Here is a 15,968-nt window from a genome sequence, read left to right as displayed (position 1 = left end):
AAGTATTCCCATTCCTACTCCCCACTTTCAATTGTCCATAATTAGCTTCCTAAGACTTTCACACTGCAAGGGAAATTTTGTCAGCTTGGGGAGGAGCTCTTGCCAAAATCTGGAGCAAATGTGGGTCAAAAATCTATGGAAGGGCTTTTGTTTGTTCAGACACTGTGCTTTTCCAATAGAAGTGACACTCTGGCCTTTGTTTTTTAAGCRGTGTGAAAAGGTAAGGAGTTGAAACCCGGGAAGGAAAAGTTCTTAAGGAAAGAGTGATTTTAGGAAATCTAAGAAAAATCCATTTCAACATAGTCACGTTACAAGCACCAAGACATGCTCTCAGTCACATGACAGCAGTATTGAGTTTGGACTCTCCCTCTTGACAACAGCATGCTCTAAACAAGCACTCTCTTGGCCAGCCTGCCAGCCCGTTTTCAGTCTCACTGACACTCCACTCCTTCACGTCTTGAATCACTTCATTGATTTAATTACCTGCAAACAATGAAGCAATTCTGGATCCACAGAGCTATAATTAAGGTAAGATTCTACCCTTAATCACACACACTATCAATAACTGCCCTTTATTTCATTCTGAGTTCCCTTTTCCAGCTGATGTTTCTATCAATTTTTCTTGTGCATGTTTTAGAGCTTTCCTGGCCATACTTGGGTCATACATCATAACCAMACTTGAATTATTTTGTTGGAGGGAAGGGGTAGAATTTGATATTCTTTCTGTTATGACTTGGCAGGCTTGGTAGATGCTTATTAGATCTTCTGGTTGATGAACTGGAGGGGGAAAAAGCATTTTATGGACCTATTATTTTGTATTAAGAAATTAGAGAATTAGGGAATTTTAAGTTAGGGAAAGTTAGCCATTATGTTAGTTATTTCCCATCTTAGCATATAGCATGCCACATTGTAGGTCTTTAAGACCACACCTGTAGCTCTCACCATAGCCAGTACTGAAAACTGCAGGTGTTGTAAATAATTCCAGAGCTAAATAAACAGGTCCAACCATCATCTATCTCATCCTCTGTTGCCTTGCCAGGTTTCCCAGTGGGCTGAACTGCAGGGAACAGTGCTTTTGGCTTTGCTCCTAGTCCTGGGCACCCATAAATGGCACCCTCACTGTACTGTGCTTGTCCAAAGGCAGCACTTCCAACTGTAGGAACTGGACCCTTAAAATAAAACTTTTAAGCAGAGGTCATCAAAATACCTGGTTGATTTATTTCTCTTCAAGGTATTCCTTAATCTTAATGATCTCATACATGCTTAAACCAACATGATTTCTTTTCCCRTCACATTAGTTATTTTCCAGAGAAAATAAAAAAAAGGAGAGTATTGGTAGTAAAAAAAAMCCACAATCTCTGAAGAGCTTCATTTAAGAAGCTTCACTTCTGAGGCGTTTATACTATAGGCATACTTGTAACTAAAAACGCCTTCAATGAAAAATAAGAAAATGTCGATAGCCTGTATGACCTTCTCAGTTCACATGGGTACTAGGCAAATACTTGAACAAGCACATGCTGAATGTTTATACATGCTTGGTCTTAAATAAGGATTTAGGGTTTAAACTTTGGGTTCCATATCTGAAAACACGGCCAAATCTCTTCCTGAGACTTACTGCAAATAGGAACTTTCTTAATTCAGTTTAGTTTGGGTGCTGCAGGGCCTGAGAAATCTTTGGAAAGATTTGGCTGCTGCAGCTCTGTAATTTGACTGATTTATCTGCAATATCCTTGTATGATTCACGGTCTGAGAGGGGAGAAGATGGGATTTACCAGGAGGGTCAGAAACAGCAGCTGTGCAGAAAATGAAGCTACTTGATACTTCTAGCAACTCTTGCTTCAACTTGCAGTAAAAAAAGAAAAAATCAAGTTAGACCTCTTGGGACTTCAGCACATCCTCCTTCTCAGAAGACATTTGGTACCATGGCTGCATTAGCCCTCACTGCCCAGTCTCCTGCAGCAATTACAGTCTTTAGCATCATTTCCAAAATCTCAAAATCTGCTAGCATGGATACACACTGGCTTAGCCCCTATACAGCACCAACCAAGCAACCCACCTGCTTTTGAGCTTTGCTGCAATCCATGCGTGGCCAACACACCTTGCATACGTCTTGACTCTGAAGCGAACTCTCTTCTGCCTTCCTCTATCTCGCAAATATACACATTTCAGCTGTGGGAAGACTGGTGCAATGTCTGGCTCCAAAACTGGCAAGCATCATAAAACAGCAACTTCATCTACTCGCTCCCTGCTGCTCTTTTTTTCAGGTAGGCTTTCTCTGAATTTGGCTCAAATGAAAATTTGGGCCAGCACTCTTCACTTTGACCCTGTGGATCTTTAAGTGATTGGGATTCATAACTCAAGTGATACAAGGTTCTTCCTGATAGCAGGATGATGGCAAGTTTATCACTAAGTACAATGCAGAAAGCTAGCCTTCCAGTTATGAGTCATGTCTGGGCAGTTGGGTTAGCCTTCAACAAAACAAGGTATCAGGTCCAAAGCCCTTCTTTCTGTGGGAGCACAAGCATCTGCATAGGAGTTGGAGATCCTTGAGTGCTGGGTTGAGGGTGAGCAAAACCAGAAGGTGACTAAARAGCGAGGTGGGTCCTTTCCTTCTCACCTGCGTGCACACAGACACTTCCCTTTATTTCTGGGGATCTTCTCTTGGGTGCTGAAGTTTCACACATTTGGCCCTTTAAGTCTCTCTAAGACAGATTACTGCCTATACCTCAAAGATGCCAGTGCCCTGGGACCGGCAAACTGTGGCATCACACAGCTATGCCAGAACTGCGCCAAAACAGCCAAAAAAATCTGCACTGTCCTGCTGAGACACCAAGGTCACAGAGCATGAGCTTCACTTCCCCCTGCAGGGTGCCCAAGGGGCTCAGCACCAGCATCTTTTCACCTTGCAAGCCCTGCTGCGAACCTGCCCAATTACTTCTCCCCTCTTGGTCTTCAGAGAAATGCATTAACAGCCTCTAAAGACATCAACTGGGGGGGGGGGGAGGCAAAACTGTCCCCTCAGGGGACAAAGCTGCTTCCCTTCCTTACCACCATCATTACAGGGATTCATCAGCGAGTCTTTATAACAATGGAAAATGGGCACAGCCCTCAAAACCACAGCATTTGCTGGTGGTCTCCTAAGTGCCTGTGCAATGCCTGCTGGAGAGCTCTCTACTGAAAACTCATAATTCAATTCTACCCAGCAAGTCATGTTTCAAGAGCTGTATTTAGTAAAAAATTCTGCACTTAAGGACATAGAAGATTCTCTTATCACTTGAAATCATTTCATGAAGATGTCTTTTTCCAAAAGAGATGTCCTAACCCAAAACATAGAGTCCCGAGGCAGGAATTTCTAGATGCAATGCCACAACAGGGCAGGGGAGGGGGACAGCCGGTGACTGCCCAGTCCCTGAGATTGGTTTTGAATGATGGAGGGGATGAGGACAGCCCAGGTGCCTTGCAGCACATGAGAAGGAAGATGGGGGAAATCCACGTCAGCCCTGTAGCACTTTAGGCACTTATGGAGACAAAACAAGGCTCATCTCTCCCCTAGCCTCACAATTAGCCAAGCAGGGGGCTGTGCTACACTCCTACCTGAGGAACATCTGGCCACCCAACCCATAGTCTGGCTTATCATCACAAACCAGCATATGGGACAAGTGGCAGAGCAGAGCCCCCAGAAGCAGGGAAGGTACCACATCTGCCACAAGAGTGCATGAAGTGTGTCAGATGCTGGGGCTAAAGCAGGGAGAAGCAGCCCAACAGCTGGGTGGGAATGGCTCTGGCCAGAGGAGGAGGCAGGGAGGTCCTAGGTGCCTGGGAAAGAAGGAAGAGGATGTGGTAAGCTGTCCTGGAAGAAGGGAAGCTTTCTCACAGAACATCTAGGCGAAAGTATCAGAAAGTTACTGTAGCAGCAAGAAGAGCAGACAAGTATGTTTGCAACTTAGTGGTGGACAGGATAAAAGCTTACGTCCATTTTTACTGAGCAGCCAGCCATGCTCTGAAAGGACCACATGGTGTGGGCATGTTTGGTCTCCATTACTGTCTCACAGCTCCACACTTGCCAGCCTTCAGCTGAAGCAGCTCTCATTAAGAGGTGCTTAATGAGGTGTCCATTTCAAGCTGAACACACAACTCCTCCTTCTCTGTTCAAAGCTGATCTCCTACTCTGGGCACAGACAGCGCCCCTCCATCCCCTGCCCCTGTGTTCAAGACACAGGGCAGTTGGTGCTGCTACGCAGGCTGGGCAATCAGGATCGTCCTAGTCACTCAGGTCCAGAGCTGTCTGTTTCCTCCCCTCTCACACTTCAGGGTGCCATGGGGCTCTTCAGCTGGAGAAGCACAACCAGAATGCTTCTACCCACAACAGCCTCAAAGACACTCTTGGAAAGTGGAAATTAATGCATTTTGCAGGAGAAGTGGAGAGGGGGGAATAAAAAACAAGCCTGCTACAGGAGCTAGGAAAAGCCAGTGGGTTATGCATGGAGTGGAGGAAACAGAGGCATTTACGATGCACATGCAAATCAGCCAAGCAGTAAGGGAGCACACAGTGAAACAGAGGCTCCTTGAGGAAGGAGCYCTTAGCCCTGCGACTGTGCCCTATGGACCTGGTGCAGGAGGGAAGGCTCTGGCACAGTGAATTTTAGGGTGGGAAAGGAAGGACGACTGGTCCATCTGGAAAAACAAGGAGGCTCTGGTGAGCTAGCACATCTCCTTCCACCGTGACATTYGATGGGGCCTGCTCTTTCAAGACATTGCAAAGGGAGCTCTCGTGGCTGCTCACAGAAAGCCCAGCAAGGAGCAGAGACCTTTCATCATCCATTCTTCACTCCCCCCACCAACTCCACCCCACAATGTTTTCCAGACTTTCCAGTCAGCCCTGAGATGTTGACTGGTGCACCAGCTTCATCAGCTCTCTGGCATGATCCTTCTGCATTCCCTCCCGCCTTCAATGAGATAAGGGAGTTGGGAATGTCATTCACACCATGGGTGTTGCTGCCCAGCTCTGGAAGTAGAAGCCAGCACCGGGGCATTTGTTGCTAGACTTAAGGAAGGCACAGGATGACCACTCTAGGGGACCCAAAACATTTTCCTCCAGTGAAATATCAGCTCTAAAATCAGCTCCTTTCTGAGTTGTTCTGGGGCCAAATGAAGGAGGCTTCATCAGGGAGGGATCAGAGAAGGGAACGCTCGACAGGGACTTGCACGACAGGTAATGTGAATGCTTCTGATTATCAGAGATGATTCACTTCTGTTCACTTTGCATCAAGCATTGTGAAAGACACCGCCTCTATCTGCATTGACTCACTGTTTCACAACATGAGCACAAAGTATCATTCCTACTAATGACTTCGATGTTCAAAACCTGACCCCAGTCAGGGGAAGAATACAAAGAATGTTTGTAAAACCACACAAATTGGGAATGTGATGGAAAAAAAGAATCCTCAACCTTCTCCTCCTCTATTAGAAAAAAAGATGGTGTGAAAACCCTTAGGATGAAAATGCAGATATTCTGAGATGGCTATCTTAAGAGATGAAGAGGCTATTTTGGCCTCTGGATAGAATGTTTTGATTTTTAGCATTATGAATTGAGTTTTGCTTGGACAGAAAGAGCCTATTAGGGAGCATATTTTTGTTCATTAGTGTATGGAGACACTTTAAAAACATTATGGACAATTTCTCAATCTCATCCATCCTTGTTAGGTGGAATATTTGGAGCCAAAACAACAAAGTTTTTGGCAGGGATTATTTATATCAGATAACATAAGTAACAACAAAGACCTGACCAGCTTTCAGAGATGGGTAAAAGTTCATGTCTGAAGCAAAGATGGCTCTTCAGAAAAATCACAGCAATGAAGAAAAGGCAATACTGTTCTCTGTGTGTTTCAAATGGCATTACAGGTACAATTAATGCACTCCAAAATAATGTTTCTTGCTGCTCTACCAACACTGGTATTTACTGTCACTATTGTCAGAAATGCTCAACACCTACAGGGAGACAGGGTTTCCAATTCTAGTATCTAAATTAATAGCCAGGCTCAGAGGAAAGCTAACTGCCTTGAACACTGTCTGAACAAAATTCTTAGCTAGAATAAGTGCTTCCTTGTCAAAGGAGCCACATYAAAAAAGCAAAAACAAAGAGGGAATGAAATGGGACAAAGAGATTAAATTTGACCCAATGACCTCTTATTCCTCAAAGACTCTCCCCCAATTCTATCCTTCCTTACACCTCAGCAAAACACTGTCTCCTTGCTCCAAGACAATAGTCCCTCTCCAAAGACCTATCACAAGGTTAAAAGGCTGCAAGTAGGAGCTAATAGTTGGAAAGTGGTGGCACCTAAGAAAACTCAGCTTATGTAGGACTCCACAAATAAAGACAAGCACCAAGAGCAGTTCTTGTGAAATGCTGTACAGTCCCAAATAGGCAAGTAGGGCAGAAGGGAAACAAGTAGTAAAAAGACAACAACTTGATCAAGATCTCCATGGCCCTCAGCAGTGGAGCTGGGAAGAGATGCTAGTGGTGCCAAGTCCCCATGTAGCACCCCACTGCTTCAGAACAGTCTTTGCCATGGCTCATATTTCATGTGAATAAGTACCACAGCCCTCAATTAAATGCCAGTGGGGAGCGAAGCATTGATTGTCCTATTAACTGAGTATCTGTGCAGGGCTGCTAAACAGGAGGCAAGAGATACCTATCAGACCCTGGTGAATGAAACACAAAAAGATACAAGCACAGTCACATGCTTATTGCTATAAAGAGCTGAACTCTATAATTACCATCTGCAGGGAAGTGCAATTTCCTTTCTTGTTTTCTCTTAGATACAATGCACTTATTTATTTCCATAGCTGCTGTATGAGCAAGAGCCTCTCTGTGGCACCTGCTATTTGTAGGAAGGTTCCCCAACAAAATGTACCAAAGGGCCAAGAGAACAGCTTGTGAGTTKCTCTCTCAGTACCCAGCCTGTCAGGTTAAGCTCTCCACCTCATAAATGTTTGGGAATAAAAATATATGCTTTCCTTACAGAGAGTGGGGCAGCACAAAAACCTGTAAGTAGTGTTGAGCAGCTAGTTAAAAGGTGTAGAGGGTATATCAGTGGTCTAACGGTGGGCTGRTTGCTTTAACAAGTCTTGAGTTGTGTCTTTAATAAGGGAAGGGCACAAAGGTCCCCAACTTACCAGTCTCTCAATCCTCTCACTCAGGTCTCTAAATCCTCCCGAAGACTGTCGGGACAACTCATTACTGTACCGGATGCTGGTGATTTTTATGTTGCCACTGTAGTAGAAGAGTTTCTGATCTGTAAGGGGGAGGAGAGGAACAGGCAGCACTCACAACACACCCAGACCCACCAGTTTCRGAAGAGGCCTGGGGCTGACCTATATCCGGAAGCCCAAGTCACCAGTGAGCCTTCATCTGTATCCAAAACATGCAAATATAGCTGCTTAAATGAACCTAGGAAGGAGAACTCAGTTCAGTTGGGCGACCTAAGCATAGTGGCCGTAAAAAGTCCAGCTTACCACCAGTCGCATTCATGGTCAAGCAGCACTTTGGACTCAACTCATTCAGTGCAGGAATGTGAGTTGTGTCTTGCTGGTGAGCTACCCCTGCTCCTGGTCCACATGCCCACCCAATGGTGGGCCCTGGTGGCCTGTCAGGGAATCAGGAAGGCAGCTGGGGAATGCCATGGGCAGAGTGGAGCAGAAGGCTTGGTCTGTTCCTTGCTGAATGGAGCAGGCTCATGTGTTGACCTCATCGCAGAAAATGATCATGAGGAAGATGTGAAAGGAGTGAAAGCGAATGAAAAGCAGCAGAAACCACAGCCCTAACCACCCTGCATAGCAGGAAAGGTTTCTGAGAAGAGATCTCAAAGATGTTAAAGGAGGAAGGAAAGAGCTCTGAAGAAGCTAGTGGATTTCCCCTAAACAAGCTTTAACGAGCCTGATGGAAGGTGAAGTCCCAGCACTGTGTGGCAGCACAAGCACAATGGAGATGCACTAAATGCAGGACCAAAACCACAAGAAATTGTGTAAAACTTACCATACGCCAGAAAATAAACCAGGAGTCCAATGGTGATGGCTGCTGCTACTGCTGCTCCAATAACAATTAGAGCAATTTTCCAGGGCTCGAGATGTCTGATTCTGATGGCAGGCTGGTGAATTCTAAAAAGAGAGGAAGAATATTAATCAGAGATGCTCTCTTTATACAAACGTATCAATTTTAGACTTTCTGCAAGTCCTCTACCCCATGCTTTGTCACTGCTCCTAACATGCAATGCCCAGAACTCAGGACCCCAAAAGTCATGAGAATGGCCTTAAAACCACTAGGTTTCTAAAACTGAACCACACTGGTTTTGTCTTACACACTTTTTGGCCTTTCAGTCTGTAGGATCATATTTCTAAGATTTTATTCTGCTGGGATGAAGAGTAGGAATTTACTGTTTCCTTTTACATCTTTCACAATCACAACTCCAACATCTGAGGGCAGAAGAAAACTGGTACAGCAACGTCAGCAGCTTTCCACAGGATAAATTAATCAGTTACCACTGACACTATGGTACTTTTGCTCCCCCAAATCCCTTGTGCAACAAAAATAGTAAAAAGTGTCCCATGTTTTTTGTAGCATCTATCCTTTATCCAAGCTGGGATAATTATCCAAATTAACTCTAGGGAAATCAAGAGTCAGTAGGTCTGTATGACATTGGAACAAAAAACTGTCCAGAGGAGCTTACTGAGAGCAAATTCTGCCATAGGCTATGAACTCGAAAATATCTTAAGAACCTTCAGGTCATATTGTCTATGATGTTATCAACCATTACAAAATGCAGAATGGGAAGTCAGCATTTTTGGCAAAGAAACTTTTATTCGAGAGCCAGCTGCCTTGCTTGCTCGAACACACACACCCTTTGGATGGAGGTACGGCCAGCCTCAGGAAAGCAGGCAGCAGATATCCTCTCCCAAGGGCAGGAGGGGATCTCAGCAAGTGCCTGCATTCACACCAAGGCACCCATGGGTTGTACACCTCGTGAGCCACAAGTTTAAGTACACTAAAATAAAACACAATCCACTGCAAGCCCCATTTACAGCTGTGTACAGGAATGTGTCAGCAGGCACCACACCGCACATTGTATATAAATTTCTGAAGCTGGTCCTTTTTATTTATGTTCTAATTTCATTGTAAGCCCTTAGAGTTATTGCCTTATATTTTTGGCTTGGGAAACAATTTATTTAGCATATAAAACCATGATGCTTCAGTGAAAAAGGGAATGCTTATTTGTCACTGATATCTTTTCTGAGTCACCCTGGCTTGAAAAATCTCTTTCCTATGTGATGTTCCCTTCACTCCTTGTATCCTCTGGAAGAGTTTTTATTTAATCTCACATCTTCTCTCTCTCTTTTTTTTTTTTTTTAATGCATCCATGCTTATGCAGCAGGAAAAAAAACACGACTGAAACTAAGCAGTGCTGTTGAAGATTGCTGATGAACAGCTTTAAGGATATTTCTGTGCCTCCTGGAAGCTCCCTTAAAATATTAACTGCAGAAATGCCACATGTGGAGGTGGGAAGAGTCTCATAAGCAAGAATATTTCCTAAAGACACAAATTCAATAGAGTAACTGTTTTCAATAATTGAAGAGGTTTTGGTTGCTGACTCTCTCTCATAATTTTTCTTATGTCCCAGATTCCTCTAAGCCTCACATTTCTAAGCTGACTAACAAATAGGCTCACAAGCATTCAGACTCAGGAATAGGAAAATGCTTAACTCTCCCTAATTTCTTTGTAAAGTGGCCCTTTTTTTCCAACAAACATGACTTTGATTATTGAAGTATATGGGGGAAACAGGATAAAATAAGTGGTTAGAGAAGAGATTTCATAAGAACATTGGGGCAGAAATTTGATTACATATATATTAAAAAAAAAAAAAAAAACTCTAGGAGACCCACATCCCCACATCTAAACCTTTAGGAGAGCTGTGTCCACTATCCGTGTCTACTTTCATCTTAATGAAAGCTAAGATAGATAACTCTCTCTCACCACTGCAGGGTTTGGAAATTACTCTCCAGGGCGCAAATTTAAGGATTTATTGAGGCCAGCCTCATGGATGTGACATGTTCAGGATCTAACGAGACTCAGCTTCTCAGCTGAGAGGTCTCAAAGCCTCCATGGGTTTGGCAGCAGATCTTGTGTGAAACCATGCATGCCGTAGTTTGTTCAAATTCAATTTGCAATGGCTTTGTTTTTTCTTCTTCTTCTTCCCACCACTCAAGCAACTGGTCAAAGCTAACAGAGTCTGCTAACAGATTTAAAAGGCAGTTGTCTTCTCTAAGCTGCACAGAAGGGAAAGCCCTCAGAAGGTCTTTCAGCTGTAATGATCCTGGCATAGCCCCAAACCAAAATGCTGGGTTTGAGAAGACCAATGGAAAGGCTGAGTGCTACCTCCCCACCGCAGTAGATGGGTGTGAAGAAATAACAGCCTGGCATATCAGCGGAAGGGCAACTTGAAACCAGGAGTAACGGGGCAGTGATGCGATTAAATATACTGAAACCTGTTTTGGTATTCTTTTGTGCATAGGAAAAAATGTACAAAACTTTGTTCTTAGTTTCTTCCCATTAAAGCTCCTCGTTATCATTCAGTAAACAGTTTCTCACATGTGTAATTTTACTCACACATACGACTTTCACTTAATTTGTGAAACCTGTTTGAGGTCATCGTTTCACAGAGGAGCAATAAGAAGATCTAGAGCATCAAGTTCTGATTTTAATTTCTTTAGGCGGAAAGCTTTCTCATTTGTAGATCTTAAGAGACTTAATAGAGCAGGAATCTATTTTCAGAGGACCAGGGATGTCTTTTTTCCTTTTTTCCTAAACATCTTCTCCCACCCCCAACATACACACATCCAAATCCCTTAAACAACATGAAAGTATGGTTAAGTGCCAGGAGGAGGTTTTATAAGATGCTTTCTCCTGGAAATTAAGAAAGGACTCTCCAGTCCAGTTGTTTAGAAATAGCCACAGAGACATCAAGACTTTTCCTGAGCAGCGAGAGGAGCCCTTTGTTTCACAGCTGTATTTGAGCATTCCCTTCCAATCACAAGCACAGAGAAGTCCTGCCAGAAACCCATTTCCTAGGTAAAGGACTCACACCAATAAATACAGAGCCAGAGGGGGAGTCCTTCTCCTTATGAATTTACAAGCTAGATATAAGAGGGATGCTGAGTCAGCCAATTAAATCTGTTTGGGGGAGGTTTTTTTGTTTGATTGTTTTTTTTAATAGAGGGATGTGGGAGAAAAGCAATCAGTCTCGAGCAAAAATTTGAACTCTTATCCAATATCCTAATCTGATTTTGAAGGGTGTCCTTCAATAAAGGACATTTTAATAAAGGATGTTTTAAAGATCATGTTAAATAAATCATGCACTTGTCTCCGTGTAGCCTGAAACTATAGTTTACAAAAGAAATAACGCGTTTCTTCTGCACATTGGACTTTACATTCGCTTCTTGCTCTCATGCAGAAGCAAAATTAAAACTGTGTCTAAGAGGCCGGTCTCCTGCATCAGAGCAAAAGCCCTAAAGCCCAAAACTTTCTTGACACTATTTATATCTCTGTTTTAAATAGGGACAATAATTCTCTCTTTTATCAAGGTGCTTTGAGCATTACTAATGAAAATTACTGTTTTCTGATACTGTCATCCTTTCCATCTTGTATCAGGGTACGTCACTGCATTTGCTCCCCAGACCGGAGGACACGATGTGATGGCGGAAGGACAAGACCTGCAAGGTTGCCTGCTCCACCCTGTTTCCCTTAGCGACTTTGCTTCCTGAAGGAGCTCACGTTTCAGCCTGGCGTTAAATGCTGGGAAAGGAGGCATCCGGGAACCGGACAGAGCTAATCCTGAAGCGCAGCTTTTACAAGGGACCAAGTCACGGCGGGGGGATGTGCGCAGACAAGCAGATTGAGCTCCCTGCCCAGCGGGGATCTCTGGATGAGGTCTGTGATCAAGACTCTCCATCCCTTCCCAAAAGCATAAGCACTCGGCTATCTGACACAAAGATTTCTCCCACATATGCTCAACTTTAAAATAACCCGAGCAACGATTTAAAGCAGCTGATTTTCCTAACCAGGAGGCAACTGAGCTGGATTTAAGGGTTGTTTACCTTCTAGCACATGCTGTTATTAAAATTATTTACACCACTATTGACATCCACAAGACATAGCAACTAGATTCACATGTAAATAGGAAAAGAAATGGGCTTACGATTCTCCTATTCAGACAACTCATGCTTAGTTTTCCCTCTTTAGGTAATACGCACAAACTAGTATTTGAGGCTGAGATGGGGATTTCTTCCTTACCGAAATTCAGAGCAATGCAGATTTAAAGGCATGAGTGTTCTTCAGGATTACAATTCTTTGTAATACTGAGCAGGTGCCACTAAGTTGCATAAGCATCAAGAGTTGAACTCGGTCTTCTCCAGTGAAGTCAAAATTGTGTTAACTAAATCTCTATTCTACAAAAAGGGAAAAACACTTAATTGGCCATCAAGAATAAATTTAGCCAATCCAGAAATGAGGTTTCGAGTTCAACATGTCTGAAAGTTATTAAAAATAACAACAAATTTTCAAAAATATTGAGGAATAAGGAATATCTTCTGATCATCCACAACCATTTGCCTCATGTCAGGGAATAGGTAAGACTGTAACACTGCTCTCTTTAGCATTCACACAGCAAAATTCAGCCATCCAGATAAATTATGAGGGATTTAAAGATTTAAAGAAAAAAACATTTCACATGCTTTAGGATTTTGTTTCTGGGGAGTAGGGGAGTCACAATTTTAAGCTTCGGCAACTACTGAGGCAATGACAACAGGAAGTTTCAAGGGCAATGGAGCATTTTCTATAGCCATGTGAATCCAGGAGCYGGAACATTAAACAGAAAACAGCAAATTTCAGTAGGCATGCTGTGCATTTACAAGCAGACACCATTCTGAACCAGGAAAGCCTAACAAAGCATTGCAGCTCAGGCATTTAGTCTCTGTAAAAATCTCTTAATCTTTGTGAAAATACTCTGAACTTTCCAGCACTACATTCAATATCAAGTTACAGTAAAACACGACTAAAGAACATCCAGCAACTCTGTCTGTAGAAACTGCTTTCAAAGACAAAACACCTCCTTTTTATCCTTAAAAATCATGGCTTTTTCCTTAACGCTTGAGGGTCATGATAGGATGATGAATATTTGGTGGGTACCTTCTCATTATGTAACTGTATTGACTTCACTGATTTAGCTGGGACCATTGGCAGGTTTGGGGGAAATCATAGTGCAGCTAGGGCTCACCAAAATCCATGTTTTCCCAGAATTATCTTATTAAAATTAGATTTTGACACAAAAGAGCTTCTTAGAGTCTGCACCAATGCAATAATATCTTGCTGGGGGCAGGACAAAACAATTATGGGCAGGGAAACATGACTGTTGACATAAGCCATTGCATTCTAAGCAGAAATCAAGTCTCTGTGTTGCTGGCCAGGTGCTGGCTGGGAAAGGATTTCCCTCTGCCCTTCTCACGCCAGCCATATGTGATCCCATTCAGTCAAATCACAATCTCCAAACCTCCCTTTGAGCCTGCAACTCTCCAAACAACTTCCCCTCCATCTATTGCCCCTTTTCARGTTATGTATTTCAGGAAGGCCCATGATGCACCTTTGTGCAAAAATGAAGAGAGTAGAGATGAAGTAGTGAAGTCTGGGTCAGAAAAGAGGAAATAAAAAAAGAAAAACCAAACAGGAAATCCTTTTGGGGATCTATGCAGCCACCAAGTCCTAAAGCTCTCCCATAATAATCCTTTACTACCATCACACCTCCAAATCAGACTTGCAGAGTTAAAATGTGCCACCTACTTTTGAAGATCCCATGGCAGGTCCCGGTAGGTCTGATAGCCTTTTTGACCTCCGACCACAGCTTGACTAAAATCTGGATTGCATAGTGGGTGCTGCTGGAAGACGCAGGAGTCGCATGGACTGGAGTGACGGGAAGAGAAAGGTGTTGAATGCAGATCCTTCATTGAGGCCTGGCTGGTGCAACACCCAGTGCTGTGCGGGTTATTGCAAAACGAGGGAGCAAACTTCTGAATAAAAACAAACAGAGGTAAGCATGGAGTCGATAAGGAGCCTCTAACCTTCCGATCAGCTCAGCATCAAAGCGCTCCCAGGGCAGAGATGGGCAGAGCAGATAAACCGGCCCAGGCAAGAAGACTCGTTCTTCACCACAGCAGAGCAGGAAGTGCTTTAAATTTCCCCTTTCTAGCACTCCCTTTCTGCCCAAATTGTATCCCTCCAGCAGGCCTTCTCCAGAGCAGTAGCACTGTCTACCAGGAGCTCCCCGTAAGACCCACGCGGGAGAGGTACTGCACTGTCAAGTCACTTGCCTCCAGAGGTAGCCACCAAAATGGCCTGGCACAAAAGTAAATACAGACATAAATGGCTTGGTCAGCCAAGGCTGATCTCCCTCGGTGCTTACTCCTCCTCAGCCATCCTGGACTCTCTTGGCATCAGGGACATGACTACTATAAGTATCCAGCCTCCTAATTATATGTTAGTCATTTAATGGTTGGCATAACCCCGCCTGTGGAAAATGCTTACTCTATGGAAAGGGCCACCAGTCTCCCTGGAATTCCCTTCTCCCAGCACAAACATGAGTCTTCAGAGTCAGCTGGTGGGGGAAAACGAATATTTTGGAGGGAAAAATTTTGCACTTTCATCTAGAACCCCAAACAAATAAACCATCGAATTGCTGGAAAGCAACTCCTTGTGTCCAGCCTTAGGTGGACTTGGATATGCTTCAGCTTTAAAACGTTTTATTTTTTTTTCCAATGAATTATCCAAATCTCATTGTCATTTTTGGGAGAAATCATTTTATTACAGGAAGAACCTCAACAATCAGGAGGAAAACACATAGCTGGAAATTTGCACCTGGCCATATCCAGCCCTTTTCCCTCCTTCCCCAACCAAAATGTCCATTTTCAAGGACTTTAATGCAATTTGAGCAGTGAGGGTCTGGACAGCCCAACCCTAGGACAGTAGAAAAAGCCGAGCACTTCAACACTGCATCTCCTAGTTCTCCAGTACTGATTTCTTCCATGACTTTGATCAAATCAATTGCTTTTTTGGCTTCTCCTACCTTCTTGTAAGAAGGTCATGGCTGCAGTTACCTACCTTATGTGGGGCCTTAATGACTAATACAGAGCATCTGTAACATACTAATACTCCTGGGGTTTTGTGTGTCATTCCTCCTGCCCCCTGTTATTTTCTTTCTCAAGATTGATAAACCCCCAAAATTTGGTGCAGAAAGGCACCAGGGTAAAAGGAAATCCCTGCTCCACCCAGGAACAGACAAACAACTGTAGAAATTCCCATGCTCCATTCTTTCAATCCAAGTCAATCCAAAAGCCGTGAAAGTACCTTGAAACTTCTTGGTTTAATTTTTTTTTCTTTTAATATTGTAATCACAAAACCTGTCATTCTTACAAAACACATCCTTAGGAGAAAAAAAAGGATTAATTAAGTATGGGATGTTACTCGAAGAAGCACGTAATAATTTCTTCCCAGAATGGTCATGCTGAGGCTATGCGCAGTGGTCTGTTCACACCAATAAAAACTAGTAGTGTTGCTAGTGGGTTACTAACATTAGTTTCATCATTAACATTTAGAGGCCACTAATAATGTGTCCTGTGTACGTAAGCCAACCACACTGGGAAAGCCCTTGAAGTATTAAGAGTTGAAGAGCTATGGACTTCTTTCCCTGATGTGCAGAGGGCAGCACTGCCCACCTGGACCAGGTAGATCATCATCTTTGTCCTGGCAGAAATGGGTTTTAGCAAGTGGCTGGAGGTCCACACAGAAGTTGGCCAAGATCTTGGGTTCTGCAGTGAGATTGCTTGAAGAGAAGGAACAGTCACTAGGAGAACAGCAGGTGGCCAAAGCT

The 15,968-nt window shown here is 43.5% G+C and overlaps 1 protein-coding gene across 1 annotated transcript in view; it reads right to left on the bottom strand.

The window, feature by feature from the left end:
- The window catches only part of LOC146601236 (transmembrane protease serine 11E-like), a 36,559-nt gene extending 21,879 nt beyond the window's left edge, over window positions 1-14,680 (bottom strand). The window contains exons 1-4 of the mRNA XM_085309647.1: window positions 14,626-14,680; window positions 13,886-14,078; window positions 8,036-8,157; window positions 7,177-7,295 (exon numbers count right to left, since the gene is read on the bottom strand). Of these exons, the coding sequence (XP_085165773.1) occupies window positions 7,177-7,295; window positions 8,036-8,157; window positions 13,886-14,078; window positions 14,626-14,680 (489 nt within the window). The remainder of the gene's footprint in view (window positions 1-7,176; window positions 7,296-8,035; window positions 8,158-13,885; window positions 14,079-14,625) is intronic.
- Window positions 14,681-15,968: the final 1,288 nt, after the last annotated feature.

This window comes from Rhea americana, unplaced genomic scaffold, assembly GCF_003343005.1.
Source record: "Rhea americana isolate MKP2758 unplaced genomic scaffold, rheAme1 scaffold_107, whole genome shotgun sequence".
NCBI classification, from domain to species: domain Eukaryota; kingdom Metazoa; phylum Chordata; class Aves; order Rheiformes; family Rheidae; genus Rhea; species Rhea americana.
This window is presented reverse-complemented; position numbering and strand designations above follow the sequence as displayed.